The sequence below is a fragment of the Falco rusticolus genome, chromosome 7 (genome assembly GCF_015220075.1).
Source record: "Falco rusticolus isolate bFalRus1 chromosome 7, bFalRus1.pri, whole genome shotgun sequence".
Taxonomy (NCBI): domain Eukaryota; kingdom Metazoa; phylum Chordata; class Aves; order Falconiformes; family Falconidae; genus Falco; species Falco rusticolus.
This window is the reverse complement of record NC_051193.1, coordinates 23625529-23642574: the sequence shown is the minus strand read 5'-3', so window position 1 is coordinate 23642574 and position 17046 is coordinate 23625529. Positions and strand designations below refer to the sequence as shown.

At 40.5% G+C, this 17046-nt stretch overlaps 1 protein-coding gene across 2 annotated transcripts; it reads right to left on the bottom strand.

The window, feature by feature from the left end:
• Positions 1-3672: 3672 nt before the first annotated feature.
• RCN2 (reticulocalbin 2) lies at positions 3673-16296 on the bottom strand. Of its 2 annotated transcripts, none has more exons than XM_037394445.1 (7): positions 16123-16296; positions 15848-15953; positions 14013-14209; positions 11424-11537; positions 10117-10213; positions 7541-7683; positions 3673-4473 (listed from the first exon to the last, which is right to left on the bottom strand). In XM_037394445.1, exons 1-7 carry the CDS (start codon positions 16249-16251, stop codon positions 4321-4323), a joined length of 939 nt encoding a protein of 312 aa, XP_037250342.1. In that variant the 5' UTR covers positions 16252-16296; the 3' UTR covers positions 3673-4320. The 2 variants fall into 2 exon arrangements, with proteins under 2 accessions (XP_037250342.1, XP_037250343.1); XM_037394446.1 differs by having other exon boundaries at positions 11424-11525.
• Positions 16297-17046: the final 750 nt, after the last annotated feature.

Here is a 17046-nt window from a genome sequence, read left to right as displayed (position 1 = left end):
TATCTGTGCCTCCTGGTCCGTGCAAGGCAGGCCTCCACTTCAATCTCTGGCACCAAGCAGGGCTAACATCAAAGATGAATTACGTTCCCCAGGTCCTTTTTGAGCTCCAACTATCTCCAGGGCAGAAATTCTTCCACTGCCTCTCTGGGCCCATTTCACTGCTTAACCACCACTACCGTGACATTTTCATCTAGTCAGAATTTCTCTTGCTGGCACTTGTGACCATTGCCTCCTCTCCCTTCGTTGTGCACCTCTGAGGAGTCTGGCTTCTTCAGACCAGCAATGTACTTTTCCTTGTTCTGTCACCCACCCACTTTCCTTGAGATAACTGTGCTTCTGGTAGGATGGGGTTTTGTAGTATTAAATGGATGAGCTGCTTCATGTTCTGGAAACCTTTGCAAATCTAAGCTCTGTAACATTGATACTTTATCTACTTGCTGTCATATTAGTCTCCCTTTGCCCTTGTCACCTGACCTGACATGTTTAGAAATCACATTTTGCTAGATCATTGATTTTAGAAATGGAAGGATTTTGGAACAAACAGAAGAATTTTGTTCTCTTCATTGAGTTTAGTCAGTATTTGTTCCTCTGAAAGTCTCTCTCACTTAGACATCATGGAAGAATGATCAAGGAACCATCCTAATGCATATTCCCACTGAGCTGGGGACTGCCCCTGAACAGGGATAACTAATTTTGAGGGTGAGAATGAGGTTACCTCACCAAGAAAAATGCTCAGTCTCTAAGAAACCTGAGTGGTTACTACATGGAGACAAAGTGCTTTTACTAGCCTTAATATTTGAATTAGGAATATTCTACATTATGCTGCTTACACAGTGAGATCAGAGACCTTCAGCACAACATGCTGAAGAAGGATGCCTCCTCACCGTAAACCACGGTGTATTAACAAAGAAAATGTGACACTTAACCTTCACCATCTCTCTTTTTATTCTCCCCGCAAGTCAAAGCTATGGTTTCAATTCTGCGTTTGAACTTTCTGGTTTTCTTCAGACTGACTGTTTTGAGTTGTTCCAACTGACCAGAACCTGAACTGTGCTCATAAAACTTCCACAGGTAGAAGTTGTGCTGTTTAATTGAGTACAATCGCATTCCTCAAAAAGGGGATTCTGGGTTGAAATGTAGCATTAGCTGAATCTGCTCTTGCTTTCCAAAACATCCCTACAACCTCATTATTTTTTGTTGTTTGGTTAGGTTTGTGATTGGCAAGAAAATGAGAGAAGAATCAAAGTTCCAATAGCAGTGGGGTGGATAGGAACACAGAGAGACTGCCAAGGCGTTATGTCCCTAAGAAACCAGGCACAAACACTCTTACTTTTTCAAAGTTTGGATATTGTGGAAAACCTTCTGTAAAACTTGGCAGAGGGGAGGGAGCTACCAGACACTGCTCTCAGCCTTCACCGAACAGGGAAGCTCTGAATTTTCTACAAAGAATAGGGCCAACAGCAAACATAAGGACTAGGCTAACCTGAGTTTTATTGTGCGTGACTTTCACAGGCTCTGGTAATCCCCGATTCAGTACTAGTCATTCCTTCTATAAATACATAGAACAAAATATGCCACACTGGAGTGCTGAAAATCTCTACTCTGACTCCTTAGAACTAAGGTTTCTATTTAATTTCTATCTACAGTGCATCAGTTGTAAGCGCTACTTTGCTTCATTGCACTTTTTCTCAGTAGAGTTAAAAAACACTAGGTAAGAGACTGTCAGTGCAGAACCCTGACAATCCTGGAGCTACGCTCGGGTAGAATACTTGGATGGAAATCATTGAATGTAAGTGGTGGGCTGCCAATCTGCGCAACCTGAACACTGAACGATCAAAAGCCACGAATCTTTCTAAGATTGTGAAAGCACTGTTAAGCTTCTAACCCTAAAGTGAAAGAAGCCTAACTTTAAAAACATTATCAGAAATCAGAAGTCTAGATTAATTTGCTCTAGGAATTACAGAAACATTCAACAGAATACAGCATTATTAAAGGACTGAGCTTAGCATTTCTCCAAATCTACATTTTGGTTACATTAACGATTTTACTGTTTTCTTTTGAAGTACATTTTCAGTGCCCATAAAATTACATTAAGAGCTGCAAAGCAACAGAAGCTGTAGTTCTAGTTCTGTCTTACAGTGAGCTAAGCTTTAAGAATGCCTCTCACGATTGGCTTACAAAAATATTAAAATAAGCAGTAAATTGGGTATTTGGCACAGCCTCCAAGATGTCGATGTATAAATCAGGGGTCCTCAAACTATGGCCCGTGGGCCGGATAACAGCCCCCCAGGGTCCTCAATCCGGCCCCCGGTATTTACAGACCCCCCCGCTGGGGGTTGGGGGGGGGGAACCAAGCAGCTGCAGATGACTGCCTGCCACTTCATCCACACACCGGCCCCTGTTTAAAAAGTTCGAGGACCCCTGCTATGCTGTTTGGTATTTTACTAGTCTTACTACACCACTTCTTATTCTTGGTTTATGCAAATTATTGCAATTCAGCAAATGACTTGGAGCTGAGTAAAATGCAAAGGATAGTGGCATCCTTCCAAAGGCATTATTTTTTTCTCCTTGTTTTGGAAGTTGAACTTTCAAGTTGATGACAAGATTTTTAATACTAAATATGCAGTTGAATACGTCATTAAGACTCGTTTAAAAATGCCATAAAGAATAATAACAAATGGGCAACTCTGGGTATATTTCAAAGACGACAGCAACTGTTTTAATATTCCTAAGCACACTGGATTTAATTAGACTTCTTTTTTTTTTTTACATCAGATCCCACCACCACCACGGCAATAGTTGTACTCATATTCCCAGGAACTAAACCAAAAACTATGGGTAGAAAAAACCCCAACCACTAATACTGAAAAAGCATTTTGCATGTCTATCATTATGATACCTAAAAATATACAGTAGAAGTATATGTAGTTTTTGTTCTGAATCAAAATTGCTCGCCTTCTAATGGTGATACTTCATAACTTATGTCAAAAGGAAATGTCTGTTTATTCTGAGAATAATTAAGAGATGATATATTGGGAAAAAAACAAAGGCAGAACTAACTGCTTTCACTCAAGAAAAAGAAATTTGGCAGGAAGGAAAACATCAGTCAAGAAGAACATTGCAAGAGCATTACAGGAGCTAGTTACCTAGGAATCAAAAAAAAGCCTAATACACTCTACACTACCTGTTCTTCAAGGCTGTCTTTGTTTAGAATACTCAGCTAATTTCTGTGACTTTCTGTGAGATAAAAAGCAAATATATGTACTTTCCTAAATTTATTCTGCCATGCCATTAACCTCTCAGACCATGTCAATCAATCACTTAATAGGACAGTACTCACTTTCATGAATGGTAATTGTGGAGCTCTCAACCAAAGCTGACTTTCAGAGTTTATTACTACAAATACTATATAATACCTTGGTGCTTTGGAGTTCCATATCTTGCAAAATAAAAAAAACCCCAAACACAATTGTTTTTGCACACTTGTCCAGAAAGTGCTAAATGCATGTTGCTTTTTTTGAATCTTCTTTGGCATCTGTATGAGATGATGTCTTTGGTTTATAAAAGCCAAGAATGTTGCCATTGTACATTATGTACATTGCATACACTGTTCACGTTTCAAGAGTTGTTATAGGTGGCCCACAGTAATTAATAAATGGACAAACACAGAAAGACAGAATATTTTAAGTTTTAATCCAACAAATGAAGAGAGTCTCAACACTGTAAAATACCATTTATTGCTAATGCTGTAGAATTGTACATTAAAAACAAGTATTGTCTATAGATGTAAAAATAGCAAGTCTTATGATACAATAAAACACTTTATAGAAACCATTTAAGTTGAAACCTCTTAAACAATTGAGGCATTAATCTAAGTGTTTCTCCAAACGTATTAAATAAAACACAGTTAATACTGACTCTAAACATCCCCCCATCTTCCCCACTCCCCACCATAATTATACTAATTAGAAAAAATAGTAGTCTCTCAAGTTATACTACGTTTTGCATTCTTTCAGAACCATTTAGATTCTCCACTTTCTTCAAGTACCACAGAACAACTCTTCACGATACAGTACTACCCCTGGAGTAATTTATTTCCCAACACAATATTATTTTGGAACTAAGTAAGATTAATCTTGAAGGCCAGAAGAGGCCCAAGGAAGTCTGCAGGAGGGCAATTAAGTTTTGAATGCACATTATTTACACAAATATTAGTGTACTGTAATTACAGCATAAAACTTGCAACATAGCTCACAGGGGCTTTTAACAAAAGCTCCAAATGAAAGAAAGGGAAGAAAAACCGATTACAAAATAAATAATCTAAAGTTCTTCATGATAGAAACGTTCATCGTGAAGCTGCCTACCATAATCCGTCGCTTCACTGTTAAGAAACAAATCCTGGTTCTTAAGAATTTCTGCTTCAGAAAGCTTTTTATCATCATTCAAATCCATTTCTTCAATAAGGTGAAGAGCCTTTAAAATAAATGGAACACCATGTGCACAGTTAATAGATACTAGCATTTATAAATAATGCTTTTAGAATGGCTTTGTCAAAGTCTTGCCACACCACTACTATTTGTAACAAGCTAGGCAAGATTTTACATTCAGCAAAGAGCCTTTCCTTCCTCAGTTTTTTTCCATTGGCCTCTTTTATTTGGTGGCAAAATCATAGTATTAAACCTCTACCCTCACTATCAATTCTAAAGCAACAAATCAACGTCAAACCCATAGCTTTACTTCGAGGGCAGAAGACAGTATTAAACCAGAAAAGATTAATCATCTTCCTGGCAGCCCCTTGTCCTTGAAATCCACGGGTGAGTGCAGTACATGTTTGTCTTCAGTGCATCATCTGCAGAAAATGTAAGCTAGCATGTCAGCTAGAGCCCCTGTGTTTTCAGAGAGCCCCTCTGGACGTTCAGGCACTGAATGACAGCAAGTCCTTGATGTGTGGGACCTCAACTAGGATTTGAGCTAATACAGTCTTCAAGTAAGCATACAAACCTTCTCCTTCCTTGCAGGCAGCATCTAACATGTTCTGTCCCTCACTAACAGAATCCAGCACACTCTGTGTAACGAAAGATATTAGATTTCTGTGAAATCTACACTCTATTTTACAAGGAGTTTAAAATCTGTCTATCTAAGTTGCACTGGGGATGAGCATCCTCTTTCAGAAGTGTGCACCAGTTATCTCAGTCACATTCTTACTCTGTGTCTGACAAGATAAGCATTGCTTACAGGTTAAGCTGTAGGCATGCTTGCTTTCCACTCTGGAGGCATCTGCTGTGCTAAGCCATGTTCTATTCCCTGAATGTCTGGAGACACTTTTCCACCATATGTGCATATTAAGAAAAACCAAACCCAAAACAAGAAAGGACAGACAGAGATTTGTAGCTGGATATTCTCTGTCTATTTACGATTTGCAAAAAAAATGCTCCATGGCTGTAATTCATCATTAAAATGTAACTAGAAAGTATGTGATGTGCATCATGAAAAAGGGTTTTCTACCTTCAACAGTGGACAAGAGAGCCATCTATGCATAGGAACTTCAACTTTGGGTAGCAATTCATGTTTTCCCTCATTTGCTGAAAGTAAAAGCCTGCTTTTCTGAAAAACTTTTAAATACTAAATCGTGACTGTCAAATGAAACTGCAAGTTAAAATAATTCCCAGATCTTTGCTTATTTATGTGTTATAAAAGGAAGTTCAGCAGTAAAACAAGAAAACAAGTGCACAATTTTTCAGCTGCAGCTTATTCACAAGTACCACACAGCTGAAAGCTAGCAAGCTAGTACAGCAGCTCTATCCCATCTATTACTCCTGAGAAAGAGAGGAGCCAGTATTACATGGGTGGGTTTTTTTTCCTTTGCTAAACATCTATTAATACAATGATTTAGAGAATCCTTCTGTTCCTACTTTTTCTGATTGGTTTGGTTCCGTGTAACTGCTTAGTGATTTTTGTTAAAAATTAACTATTACCTACATTTAAGCTGACTACACCACCAAAAAAGGACCGAACAAAATAACAGGGACTAATGTCAGCCAAGCAGATCTTAAAAGCACTCTGCATGGTAAAAACTAAAAGTTTATTAAAACAAAGCATCTTGGTAAACATATAATAATTCCTGTAAATGGAATGCATAGTAATTTTTCTCTTGTTATGTTATTTAGTTACCAGGTTTCTCAAGTTGTTTTTGAAATGCTGAAATACAACTGCAATATTCAGCTTTCAAGCAGCAGTTTATGACTTAAGTCAATGCTACCTTCTCTTTAGGACAGGTGATGATGCTAAGCCCTTATATTAACTGAAGAAAAATAACAGCACATTAGAGAAACAAAGAAAAAAAAAAGATTTCTTCGAAGCTAAAATTTGAATAAATAGCAAAGAACTGCTAAAAAAACAACCAACCAACCAACCAAGCCAACACAGGTATGAATAGACTCAACACCATCCAGAGCCGATGTCAGAACAGTATTGTTTCTGCAAAACAGGAACCAGCCAGCCTCAAGAGTCAGACGTTAGAAGTCTGTGCAAAGACTTGCAGATCCACATTTACAAAAATATTACTAGAGCAACTTAACAGCTTAGCTTCCTACAAGGTTAGATACGTGAGCTCCCAGTGCTGTGTGCTAGCCACATTGCTTTTTCTGTCATCAACAGAGCTGAAAAGGAAGAGGTGGGACCTCAGTAACGAGATGCTCCAACACAGCAGAAAAGCTATACTATTTGGCACAAAGCATCTCCCCTCTTTACTAGGCATTATGGAGGCATGGGAAGACCTGTTGTTCCTGCCATTCTGAACACCAAAATCCTCCAGTGCAAAGGAAAGAGACTTGGACCAATCAAGATAAAAAGTTACTAGTGGAAAGGCAGAAATCCTCTCTGCTGCAGTTCGTGACTGTAAAGCGTGCTTACTGAAACAGGTTATTCTGGAACACTCAGTGCTTCTACTGCCTGCTACAAAAAAATACAGACAGCTAAAATGAGAATCCACTTAAACCTATTACGATGTTCTACCCCTGATTAAACCATTTTAATTATCATCACCAAAGTTTGCATTACAGCATCTTGAATCATGGAATGCTTCCATTTCCGTGTACTTATGAAAAGACAAGTTTTTAGTTCTACAAATTATGGTGATTTATGCAGTCAGAAGAATCACAATCAATTTTTGTTTCAAAACTATGCTGTCAGTATACAACAGCTTATTTTAGTAGTGTATCTCAATAGATTTATCTACAATAATGAAAAAATAACCCATTACAACACTGTACCTTTAAGTCAAACCAGATAAGCTATTTAAACCTGTAGAAAAGCACTTTGCCAATTTACAAACGTTCATACAATTAATAGGAACTTCAAATTTGCCTAATGCAGTTCAAGGACCTGCATTCTTTGTCAAACTGAAACAAGGTTAAAAATACATGCAAAGATCTACTAAATGTTCTTTTTCAACTACTAAGATATGATAAATCTGAATGCATCTATCATTTTGTTGTGATACTTTCAAAATTAAAATCTAAACAGCAATCAAAACACATACCTCCTCTTGTGCAATACCCTGATTATTAGGTACTATCCAAGACAACAGCTCTTGCGGGTCCAGTTTTCCATCGTTATCCTTGTCATAGTCATTCACAAACCGATCCTTCTCAACAAGTATCCATTCTGGATCTTCCCTTGCAGCTAGTAAGACACATTTGTAAAACTGAAAGCCACTCTTTACCTTAAAGCAGATGTTTTCACCTTTTGCCCTTACCAAATTCACTTAATCTCATAAAACATTAATATGAAAGTGATCTCACTACACAAAGACAAACCTTACAGACCAGTCCCAATAGATTAAATCAATGCATCTGTCTACATATGAAAAAAAATATTTGTATAGAATAAAACAGGATTTTCAAGCTAAGATAATAGTAAGACTGTAAATTTACAGTAGAACTAAGCAGACATTTAATTCAAGGTTTAACATCAACTGAACTGTTTATTTTAGTATCTCCACAATTACCCAAATTGATAGTGGAGAAAGCATACTTTCTATCGACTGTGTCGCCAAGGAGATGGTTTCCTACTTATTGGGTCAGCTGATATATCAGTAGGAAAAACACTGAATAGGTATCTTACATCTGCAGTATTTGTCTTGACGAAGTTAAGATTACTCTCTCCATTAATGTAAAGCAATCGTGTTGCAGATAGCACGTGGACAGTACCATGTGACAGCAATATGAGCTGTACTACAGGCCTCAGACACAGGTCATCTCGGCACTTAATGGAGGGAAAAGCCTTAAAGTGTCCCAAAAAGCAGGCAAATAAATAGTGTTTTTCAGTATGTGGGATCATGAAATTATAAGGCCATACGAAGTTTTTGGTAACATTCTACTGTCAATTCCCTTGCCTTAACATCAAGGGAGGTCCATCTGCGACAGGTAACAGAGAAGGCAAAGCTCTTGATTAGTGCAGGCTCAACAGTCTCAGGCCAACACTGCAGGCTTTCAAATTAGTTTACTGTCTAATTTTTTTGTTTTCTAAAATAACTGGAATATATCCAAAGCAATTTCATTTACTGTTGTTATTTATTTGTTCATTTGTATACTTGTTTTCTATTATGCACTGCTATTGCATACTGCAACCTAGCCAGCAGCCTTAAACTTGTCTCTAACTCAAGAAATTTAGAAGCCATTCATCAAACTGATAGACACTGCAGACAAGCACAAATAGTTATTAAGGCTTCCTAAACGTTATGAAAGTCAAAAGTAGTTGGCATCGCAAGCAGATAAATAAGAGTTTAAAAATAATTAGGTTGCTACTATAAAAGAACAAAAAGACTGAAGTCTCTCTCTTTCCTTTCTACCATCTAGCTTTGCAAGCAGATTATCTCTTAACGTCACAATTCACCATACACAATTTGTTGCCAAAACCACAAGACAATTATGAAATCAGACCCACCATGTAGTTTATTAGTCATTTCAAAGTGTGCTGTACAAATGCTTTCTGCAGAAGAGATGGCCATTTGGAGAAAAGTTGATGTATTTTCTACAATTATAGCTGATTCTGAATTCTTGCTAACAAGTTTTAATGACAAAGCTGTTATCTTCTCTATTACTGCAAGGACCCTAGCAACAATTTGACTCCTTTCCAACAAATCTGGATAGACTGGCTTGCAAAAGCTTTTTTCAAGGCAGAGCAGGAAAAAGATAAAGAACCCTGCAGCTGCATCAGAGATCTATTGTTTTACTGGCTCTGGCAAACAAAGATGGTTATAAAAGGTGAAAATCCAGGTGGTTGATTTGAGTGATGAAAAACTGACTGTTCCCCAATTTCTCCATATCCTCATGTGGCTTAAACATTTTCTCCTGCTAACATGCTAATCCACACTTAAGAACTAGCACTCCTTAGGACCAAGCAGACTTTCCAGATGCCTCAAGCTACCAGTCTTTCTGGAACTGGAGGATATATCTGCCTTATCTTGCAGCAAGTAAAATACAACATATAAAATATTTCTCTATTAGTGACATAGTTAGAGAAAAGTATTGATAAACACCAGGTAAGTGTTCTTTTTCTTGCTAAAGAAGGAATAGGTAAGTTTAAGGAAGGGCAAGCGTGGAAAAAACAAAAAGTGAAAGCAAATAGCCTTTTGATATCTGGTACAGTGAGAAGGCTCCTTACACTTCCCCTCCACCTCCTGAAACACACAGAGCTTCCATCCTTCTAACGAAAAGCTAACAGCTATCACTTTAGGCTGACAAAAGACCCAGGAAGTTTAACCTTACATTCATACTGGCGGGTTTCACAGATGTGTTCAGTTAGCAAAACTGCATCTTATTTCAGCTGCATACCTAGTACATGCTTCAGTCTTTAGGAAAACAATACGTAACGTGCAAGGAAACAGTGGAATGTGCTATACGCAAACTACTGCCAAATACATACAGGGCAGACTGAAATAATGAGCTGCTATGCCCAGTACCAGGAAACTGAATTACTCTAACAGACAGGGTAATGTTACTCAGAACCTGTAGGTGGAGGTGTGTGAAGCTGAAAATAAAGGTGCATACAATTCACCCCATTCCAAAAGCTTTTGTCTGTTCCTTCCTTCATGCCCCAGCCCCTTTTCCTTACTTGGGTCTCTTCTGTAATCACCAAGGAATTCTTCCAGGCTAACAAATCCATCACCATCTTTATCATGTTCTTCTAAAGCCTCCTGAATGACAAAGTCCTTTTGTATATATACAAAAAGCAAAAATAGCAGTTTGTGAAGAATTAGCAACTTTCAATCAAGAGAAACAGCAATAAATCATTTTAGAGCAATAAGGTATTCTTTGAAGTAAAGACTCCCTCATTTCAAATCTGCTTTTCTGTTTTATGCAGCCTAGTCCAGTGATTGGCTCTTGTGCAACAAAACAAATGTGTTCTTAGGAGTTTAGGATGTCCGATCTTATGAAAACCAAATCTGAAAGGTGTACAGTGTTGGAATCCTTCAGCATAATTCAAAAATAGAAAAGTAGCTGAGACACATGAATTTGTACAAAGCTGTATCATCTCATTTCACTGTTCTTTTTGCATGTGATATATTCACTAATTTGCATTTTTTCAACTTCTAAGAAACTGTTAGGAAAACTGGTTGGTCTTCTGGTCCTGTGTTTCCCAGTGAAGCCAGTGTGCCTGTTCTCACAGTTCTGTCTTTTCTTGTTCGTCCATAATCAACAGTTATGTCAACACAAACAGAGACACTGTTTGCATGGCACTCCTCCTGGCAGCTGGCTCTGCAGCATCAGACAGCCAGAACTGAAGCTCTATTGCAGAAAAGCACCAATGTACTTTTAATTGAGGTCAAGTGTCAATACCGAGCTGGAATGACACCAACAGTCATAGCAGTGTTGAAACACATGACCAGTGACAAAGTGTTCCTGGCTGAGATAATAACCCCCCAACTCTGACCATAGTGCAGTCAATATTAAAGCTTCATACAGCCTTGAATGCTCTTTTTTTTTGGCCAGAAAAGTGTCTACTGTGTCCCTTTAAGCAAAGTGAGAGTAACCGGCACTTGGCCCTTTTCCTGTGCAGAGAAATCTTTCCTGTAAGTCCCCCTAATGGGAACTGAACTCTGACATAGGCACAAAACTTCTTCAAGTCAAAATCTCACTGATGTATTTCCAACCTAACAGAGTTTAGAGATGGTTAAGGCATCCCAAAAGTCTGGGATAGTTGTGCAATACTAGTTCTTGAAACAGATTTCAATACTGCTCCAGCTCCTGACCTCCAGCACTGGATCCACAATGCACTACCTGATTTTTAATTTGGTCTGTAAAAGCAATACACATTAACTGCTCAAAAGCACACTTCCTATAGTACTGGGGCTAAAGCACATTTATTAACAAGATGTTGTATCTATATACAGAGGCTGATAAAGACACTCTAAATCTTACCGTCATATACTCCACTTCTTCAGGATGTTCAAAAGCAACAAATTCATCCACATTTAGATCAGGCACATCATCTCTATTAGCTTTTTCAAAACGCTTTTTCTCCTTTAAATGAAGCTTAGAAAACATATTTAGTTAGAGCACTTAATGAAAAGGAAAACCATTTTAGCAGCTGGCTGTAAGCTCCATTAGAATATTGCTTCACATTACCTATTCATATTATACTGATGTTATATTTTCATTACAAAGAGCTCACCCAGAGCAATGAGGACAGCATTTTTAATTGAGGTAGTTTTATTCTAAGAATCACATAAAAACTTTCTTTTCAATTTAAGGAGACATTTAAAACACAGCAAGGCTTCAAAAACACAAAAGGGAAATACATGAAAAGACCAAGAAGTCTTGTCTTTATACATGCATCCTCTTCTAAAAGTCACTGATTCCCAAACTCATCTAGTGGAGTATAATTATTATAATTAATAGTAGCCACTACAAATTCCAAAATTTAATTTTAAGGGCATTTAACCTTCTGGATCCATATCTGATTTCTGTCAAGGGCTGTTTGTAGTTCAAAGAAGATCGTGAAATATTATGTATGTAAAATGTCTTTTCAGAAGCCATTTTAAGTGCTGAAGGATTAGACAGATTCTTTTAATACAAGACTGCTGCCCATTACATCTGATCATATTTCAAAGCACAGTCACTTCTCTAATCCATTTTAGGTATAAATATTGGCATGCCTTTTCAAAATAAGTAATATCCACACTAAGCAGGCAAGCTCTTATTTCTGAATGTTGTTGCACTTCCTGTTTCTGTATTCCAAATGTAGAAAAATATTGTATTTCTTTTCTCGTTTCATTTCATACAGTCTCTTCAGACAAAGTAACGACCCACACCATTGATAACTGATCTCTACTCAAACTGCATGTGATGTGAACTATAAAAATTTTGGAATCCTGTGATTAAGCCCATTGTGCCACCAGTGTGACTCTGATCTGGGTAAGGGAGTGGCCAGCAAACCACAGATCACAAATGCTTTAAAAATAACCATTTGAAATTGTACTTCCTAGTTTATATCCTATTTATTGACACTTCTCTCAAAATTAGGCTAACCTGATTAATACAGAGCATAACATGTAACAAATAAAGTATAAGATCTTAACTATTCTGCAAAATAATTAAATGTACTTTTGAAGAAAAGCTGACTTTAGGTGAGAGTTTAAATAGGAAGGCAATTCAGAAGGACTGACTACAGAAAGCATTAGGCTGCAACATGAGCTTGCAGAGGGAAAGTCTGTTTTTTGAAACAGGATTAACAAGGCTGCCACCTTCTGGTAAATTCATGGTTACTTGATGACAATTCTAAATCAATGCCGTAGTCTTAACTCTTCCATTTTGATCAGAGCAGGATCACCAATTTCCAAATGTAAGGAAAACGCTGAAGATGGCTGACATACGCTTGTACAATGCTGCTAATTTTGCTCTTTACAATGTATGTTGAAGAAGTCAGCAAGCATGAAAACCTAGCAAGCAGTCAAAAAGTATAGCGTAAGCAAGTGAGTAGGCTCTAGCTCAGCATGTGTATCTATAATGGCTGTATCTCGAACATGGAATCAACACTTTGACTGGTAGTTCCATTTAAAGCCTGGTTTTATTTAAAAGCTATGTAATTAGCAACCTCCAAGGTGCTACAATTTTTCAGTGAGTACAATCCCCTGTCCATTATCTATTTTAGCTTCAGTTCTGCCAAGATCCTATATTATCTACTACTACTTTTCTAAAAGCAGCCAAAGCAATCCTCAAAGGGGGGAAAACACAAAACAAAACAAACAAAAAAAAACCAACAGAAAACCTCAGGCCAGAATAGTCACTCTCTTTTTGGGAAATATTTACATATACTTACAAATGTGTAACTTGAAAGAAAAAAAGTTTTGCAGTGTGGTGATTCTTGGTGAACATTTCCCCCTGTCTCTCTTGCCTCTTTCCACTCTTAAGTATCTGCTTGCATACATTAAATCAATCCATAACTTCTGTTGTTTATACATACAGTTTTAGCCATCAGAGTTGCATTTTGATTGCTGAAAATGTCTGAATTGCTATTGCTTTCTCTATGGGTCTCTAACGGACAGAAAATGCTACAGCAGGCAATAGCAACACCCCACACCGGGTACTTGAGAAATAACTGAAAAAGTGGATAGAACAGTATAATGAAGAGGGTTAAAGAGCACAAGCATTTCCTTTACCTCCACCACCAGTGGTACTGGCCTCTGCTGAAGGCAGGACACTGGTTAGGCTGCAGACCTAATCTAATAGATTGCCATCTTGTTTTAAGATGATGGCTGCAGACAGTGCTCTGTGGTAAGACTGTCAATAGACATACTCTGCTCAGCTAGCAAAATATACTCGGGAGGTACAATTTCATTCTGTCTTTGTTTTGTTTGTAGCAGCTTTAATACTCCATTACTTTCCTTCAATTATTCCCCTATCCCAGATAGATGAAACTGTTAAAACATGTGCCAGCTGCTACTGTTTCTCTACCCATCTTATTCCATCAAAATAAAGCTTAGAGAAACTGATGCTGAAACATTTTACCTGTCGAAATGATTCTTCTTCTTGATCCTCCAAGACAGTGTCCTCATCAAAATCAATTACACGATCGTACATTTGCATATTATACTCCTTCCAAGACACTAATCCATCACTATCTTTGTCATAGTCATTGAAGTGCTGCTTAGCTTCTTGCATAACATAGTGTTTAAAAGACTGCTGTATCCAGGAGCTCAGCTCATCTGTGGAAAACATTAAAAAAATAATAAAATAAAACCAGCATCATCTGCACTATAAAACCTGTAAAGATACCACAGGTCTATTCAGTCTGTAATGTACTCTGCAATTCAGATGTAACCATATAGGCAAGAAGTTAGTTAAAAGCAAAACAATCCGTTTCCTCCATGCTATGGCTTTTTTCAAGCTAACTGAATGAGAGAATGGATCACAGCTACAGCCTTTGGGTTTACTTTTGTAGTACCATTTCCCCATTGATATCCTTAGGCTAGAATTACAGTTACTTTAATCTGTCTTCTACTGGTGCTGCCAGAAAAAGCATGATGCGTCCCTCTGATACACACGGGAAGTGGCAGGAAAAAATTATTACAGGTAGCGTTCACATAGCTATATAGTGAACTGGATCACTAAAAGCCTGTAAGAAGAGTCTTACTAGTTTTCAGCTGAGAAAGTACCCTTATTTAGCTCACTGGGACATGAATGATGGAGGAATTTTTCTATGTGAGGGGACAAAATATGGTTTTAAAGACAAGATCAACTATATCTCTTGAATGTCTTTCACATAATGTGCTGAAACTAATGAACAGCAGTTGTTTCAGTGTTTCTGCATCTGATGGTGTAGAGTTGAAACAGTGTGTAAATTTGGTGGGATGGCTAATCCCTGTAATAAACAACAGGCAGTTCACAGTGTGAAAGCTGGAAGGGAAGAGGCCTTAAGTATAGAAATCTCAACCGTACTCCACCCTCACAGTATATATTGTGCCTGGGTTTCAGTCCAATGGAACCTTGCCTTACCATCACTTCCCAAAGGAAAACTCACAGTGGGATGTGTTTTTACACTAAGAAACTTAGGGCATCAAAGCTTTTTCAGCTCTGTTATTTGTCAGCGTATTGCCAAACACTGCTTGAGAACTTTTTACTTATTAGCGGTGTCTCCATTTGGAAGCTAACAGTGAGAGAAGATGTGATATATTAATACCACTTCTGTAATATTACTTAATTCTGTGTGTGTGCTTGTGCGAGACTCTTGGGTTTTTTTTCAAAATCGCTGCCAAACAACAAAAGTACATTTTTGTAATGAGTTTTAAAATTAAATTAAGAAAGCATCATGATGGTGTTCTGAAAGAAAGGGCCGGAGTTTAGCAGGGACTTCACAAGTCTGACTGACAAAAGCCTGTCCGAGAAGAGGTATGTGGCACTACACCGTGATGAAACGAACACACGATCCCCCTGTGTCACCACGCAGTGTTACGGCCGCCATATACTTCCTTTGTCTCTCCAACATGCCCTCCGAGTTGCACAAACAGGGTCTGAAACACAGGAATCCGCTCGAGTCGAGGCGCCTCCAGCCCGGCAAGGCGCAGACCCCGCGCAAAGCCCGTACTCGCAGCTCGGCGCCCCGCTCACCCGGGCGCCCCGCGGCCGTCGGGGGCCGCCCCCCACCGCAGCACCGCACCGCAGGGGCTGGGGGCGCCCTGCGCGCGCGGGGGCGCTTCTAACGCCCTGGGCAAGCGCGTCGGTGTTTGTCGTGAGTCACCGGCGGTTCCACTGGGAGCGCGCACTGGTTGCCGCCCCCGCCCCTGAGGGCGCGGACAAGGCCCGCGGCCCGCTCCCCGCCCGGCCCGGCCCGGCCGCTCCGTTACCCGCGGTGAGAAGCCCGTCCGCGTCCGAGTCGATCTTCTTCACGATGGCCCTCAGCCGCCGCTGCTGCTCCGCCGGGCTAAGCCGCGCGTACTCCTCCGCCTCCTCCTGCGGCAGAGCGAACCGCGCGTCAGCCCGCCGCTCCCGGGGCCGCCCCGGAGCTGGCCCAGCCCGACGGGCGGCGGAAAGCGTCCACCCCGCGGCCTGGCCGGCCCGCTCCCGCCCGCCGCCGCGTCCCGTCCCGTTCCCCGCCGGGGGCCGGAGGCGCCGCCCCCACCTGTCCGCCGAGCAGCGCCTCCCGGTCGTAGTCGGCGCGGTGCTGCCCGTGCGCCGCGCCCAGGGCCGCCAGGGCCAGGCCTAGGGCGAGGGCCAGGCCCGGCGCCAGCAGCAGCGCCCGGCGCCGCATCTCGCCCGGCGAGCAGCGGGCCCGCGGCGAGGGGCGGGGAAAGGGGCTGTGGAGGGCGGGCCGCGGCGGCGGGGTCGGGGGCGCGGGCTGCGCCCAGGCCCGCTGTCACTCGGCGGAATCCAGCCGCCGGCCGCGCAGGGCTGGTGCGGGAGCGGGCAGGTCGCCCTCCTCCCCTGCCGCCCCTTCGTGCTGCAGCGGCGGGCGGCAGCGAACGCTGGCAAGGCACAGAGGATTTTCCAACCTTCCAGCACCAGAGAAGCCTGGCAGACTGCGGCGGCTGCTACCAGAACTTGAGACAAGTATCAACTGACCCTGGCGTGGGCGAAGACTGCCGGGGAAACGAGCTGTGTCAAAAGTTTCATACCAGGAAAGAACAAACGTCCCTCTTGCCTGGGGACCCAACTCGCAAGTAACACTTTCAGGCAAAGTCAAAGGGAAGCACTGCTTTGTGCGCGTTAACAAGCCGGGTCGATACACATTTTTGTAACTGACCCACACAGGTAATAGAAAAGAAAGCTGTAAAATAAATTTAACCTCACTGACCGCTCAGACAAACTAAAGACATGTCAAGTAAATGAGCAAGGGGCCGCTCCAGGAATACCATTCCTAAGAGCTGTCACAAGAAACCAGGATTGCTCTGATTCTGAGCACACTGAGGTCAAATTAATCATTCTTACTGGACTAATTGAGATTTATGTAAGACCACTGTCAGATTTGTTGTTTCTCCTTTCAATATTAGTGTATTTGTGGAACTCCTCCTTTAAACAGAAAGAAATCAGATTAACCTACCTGGAT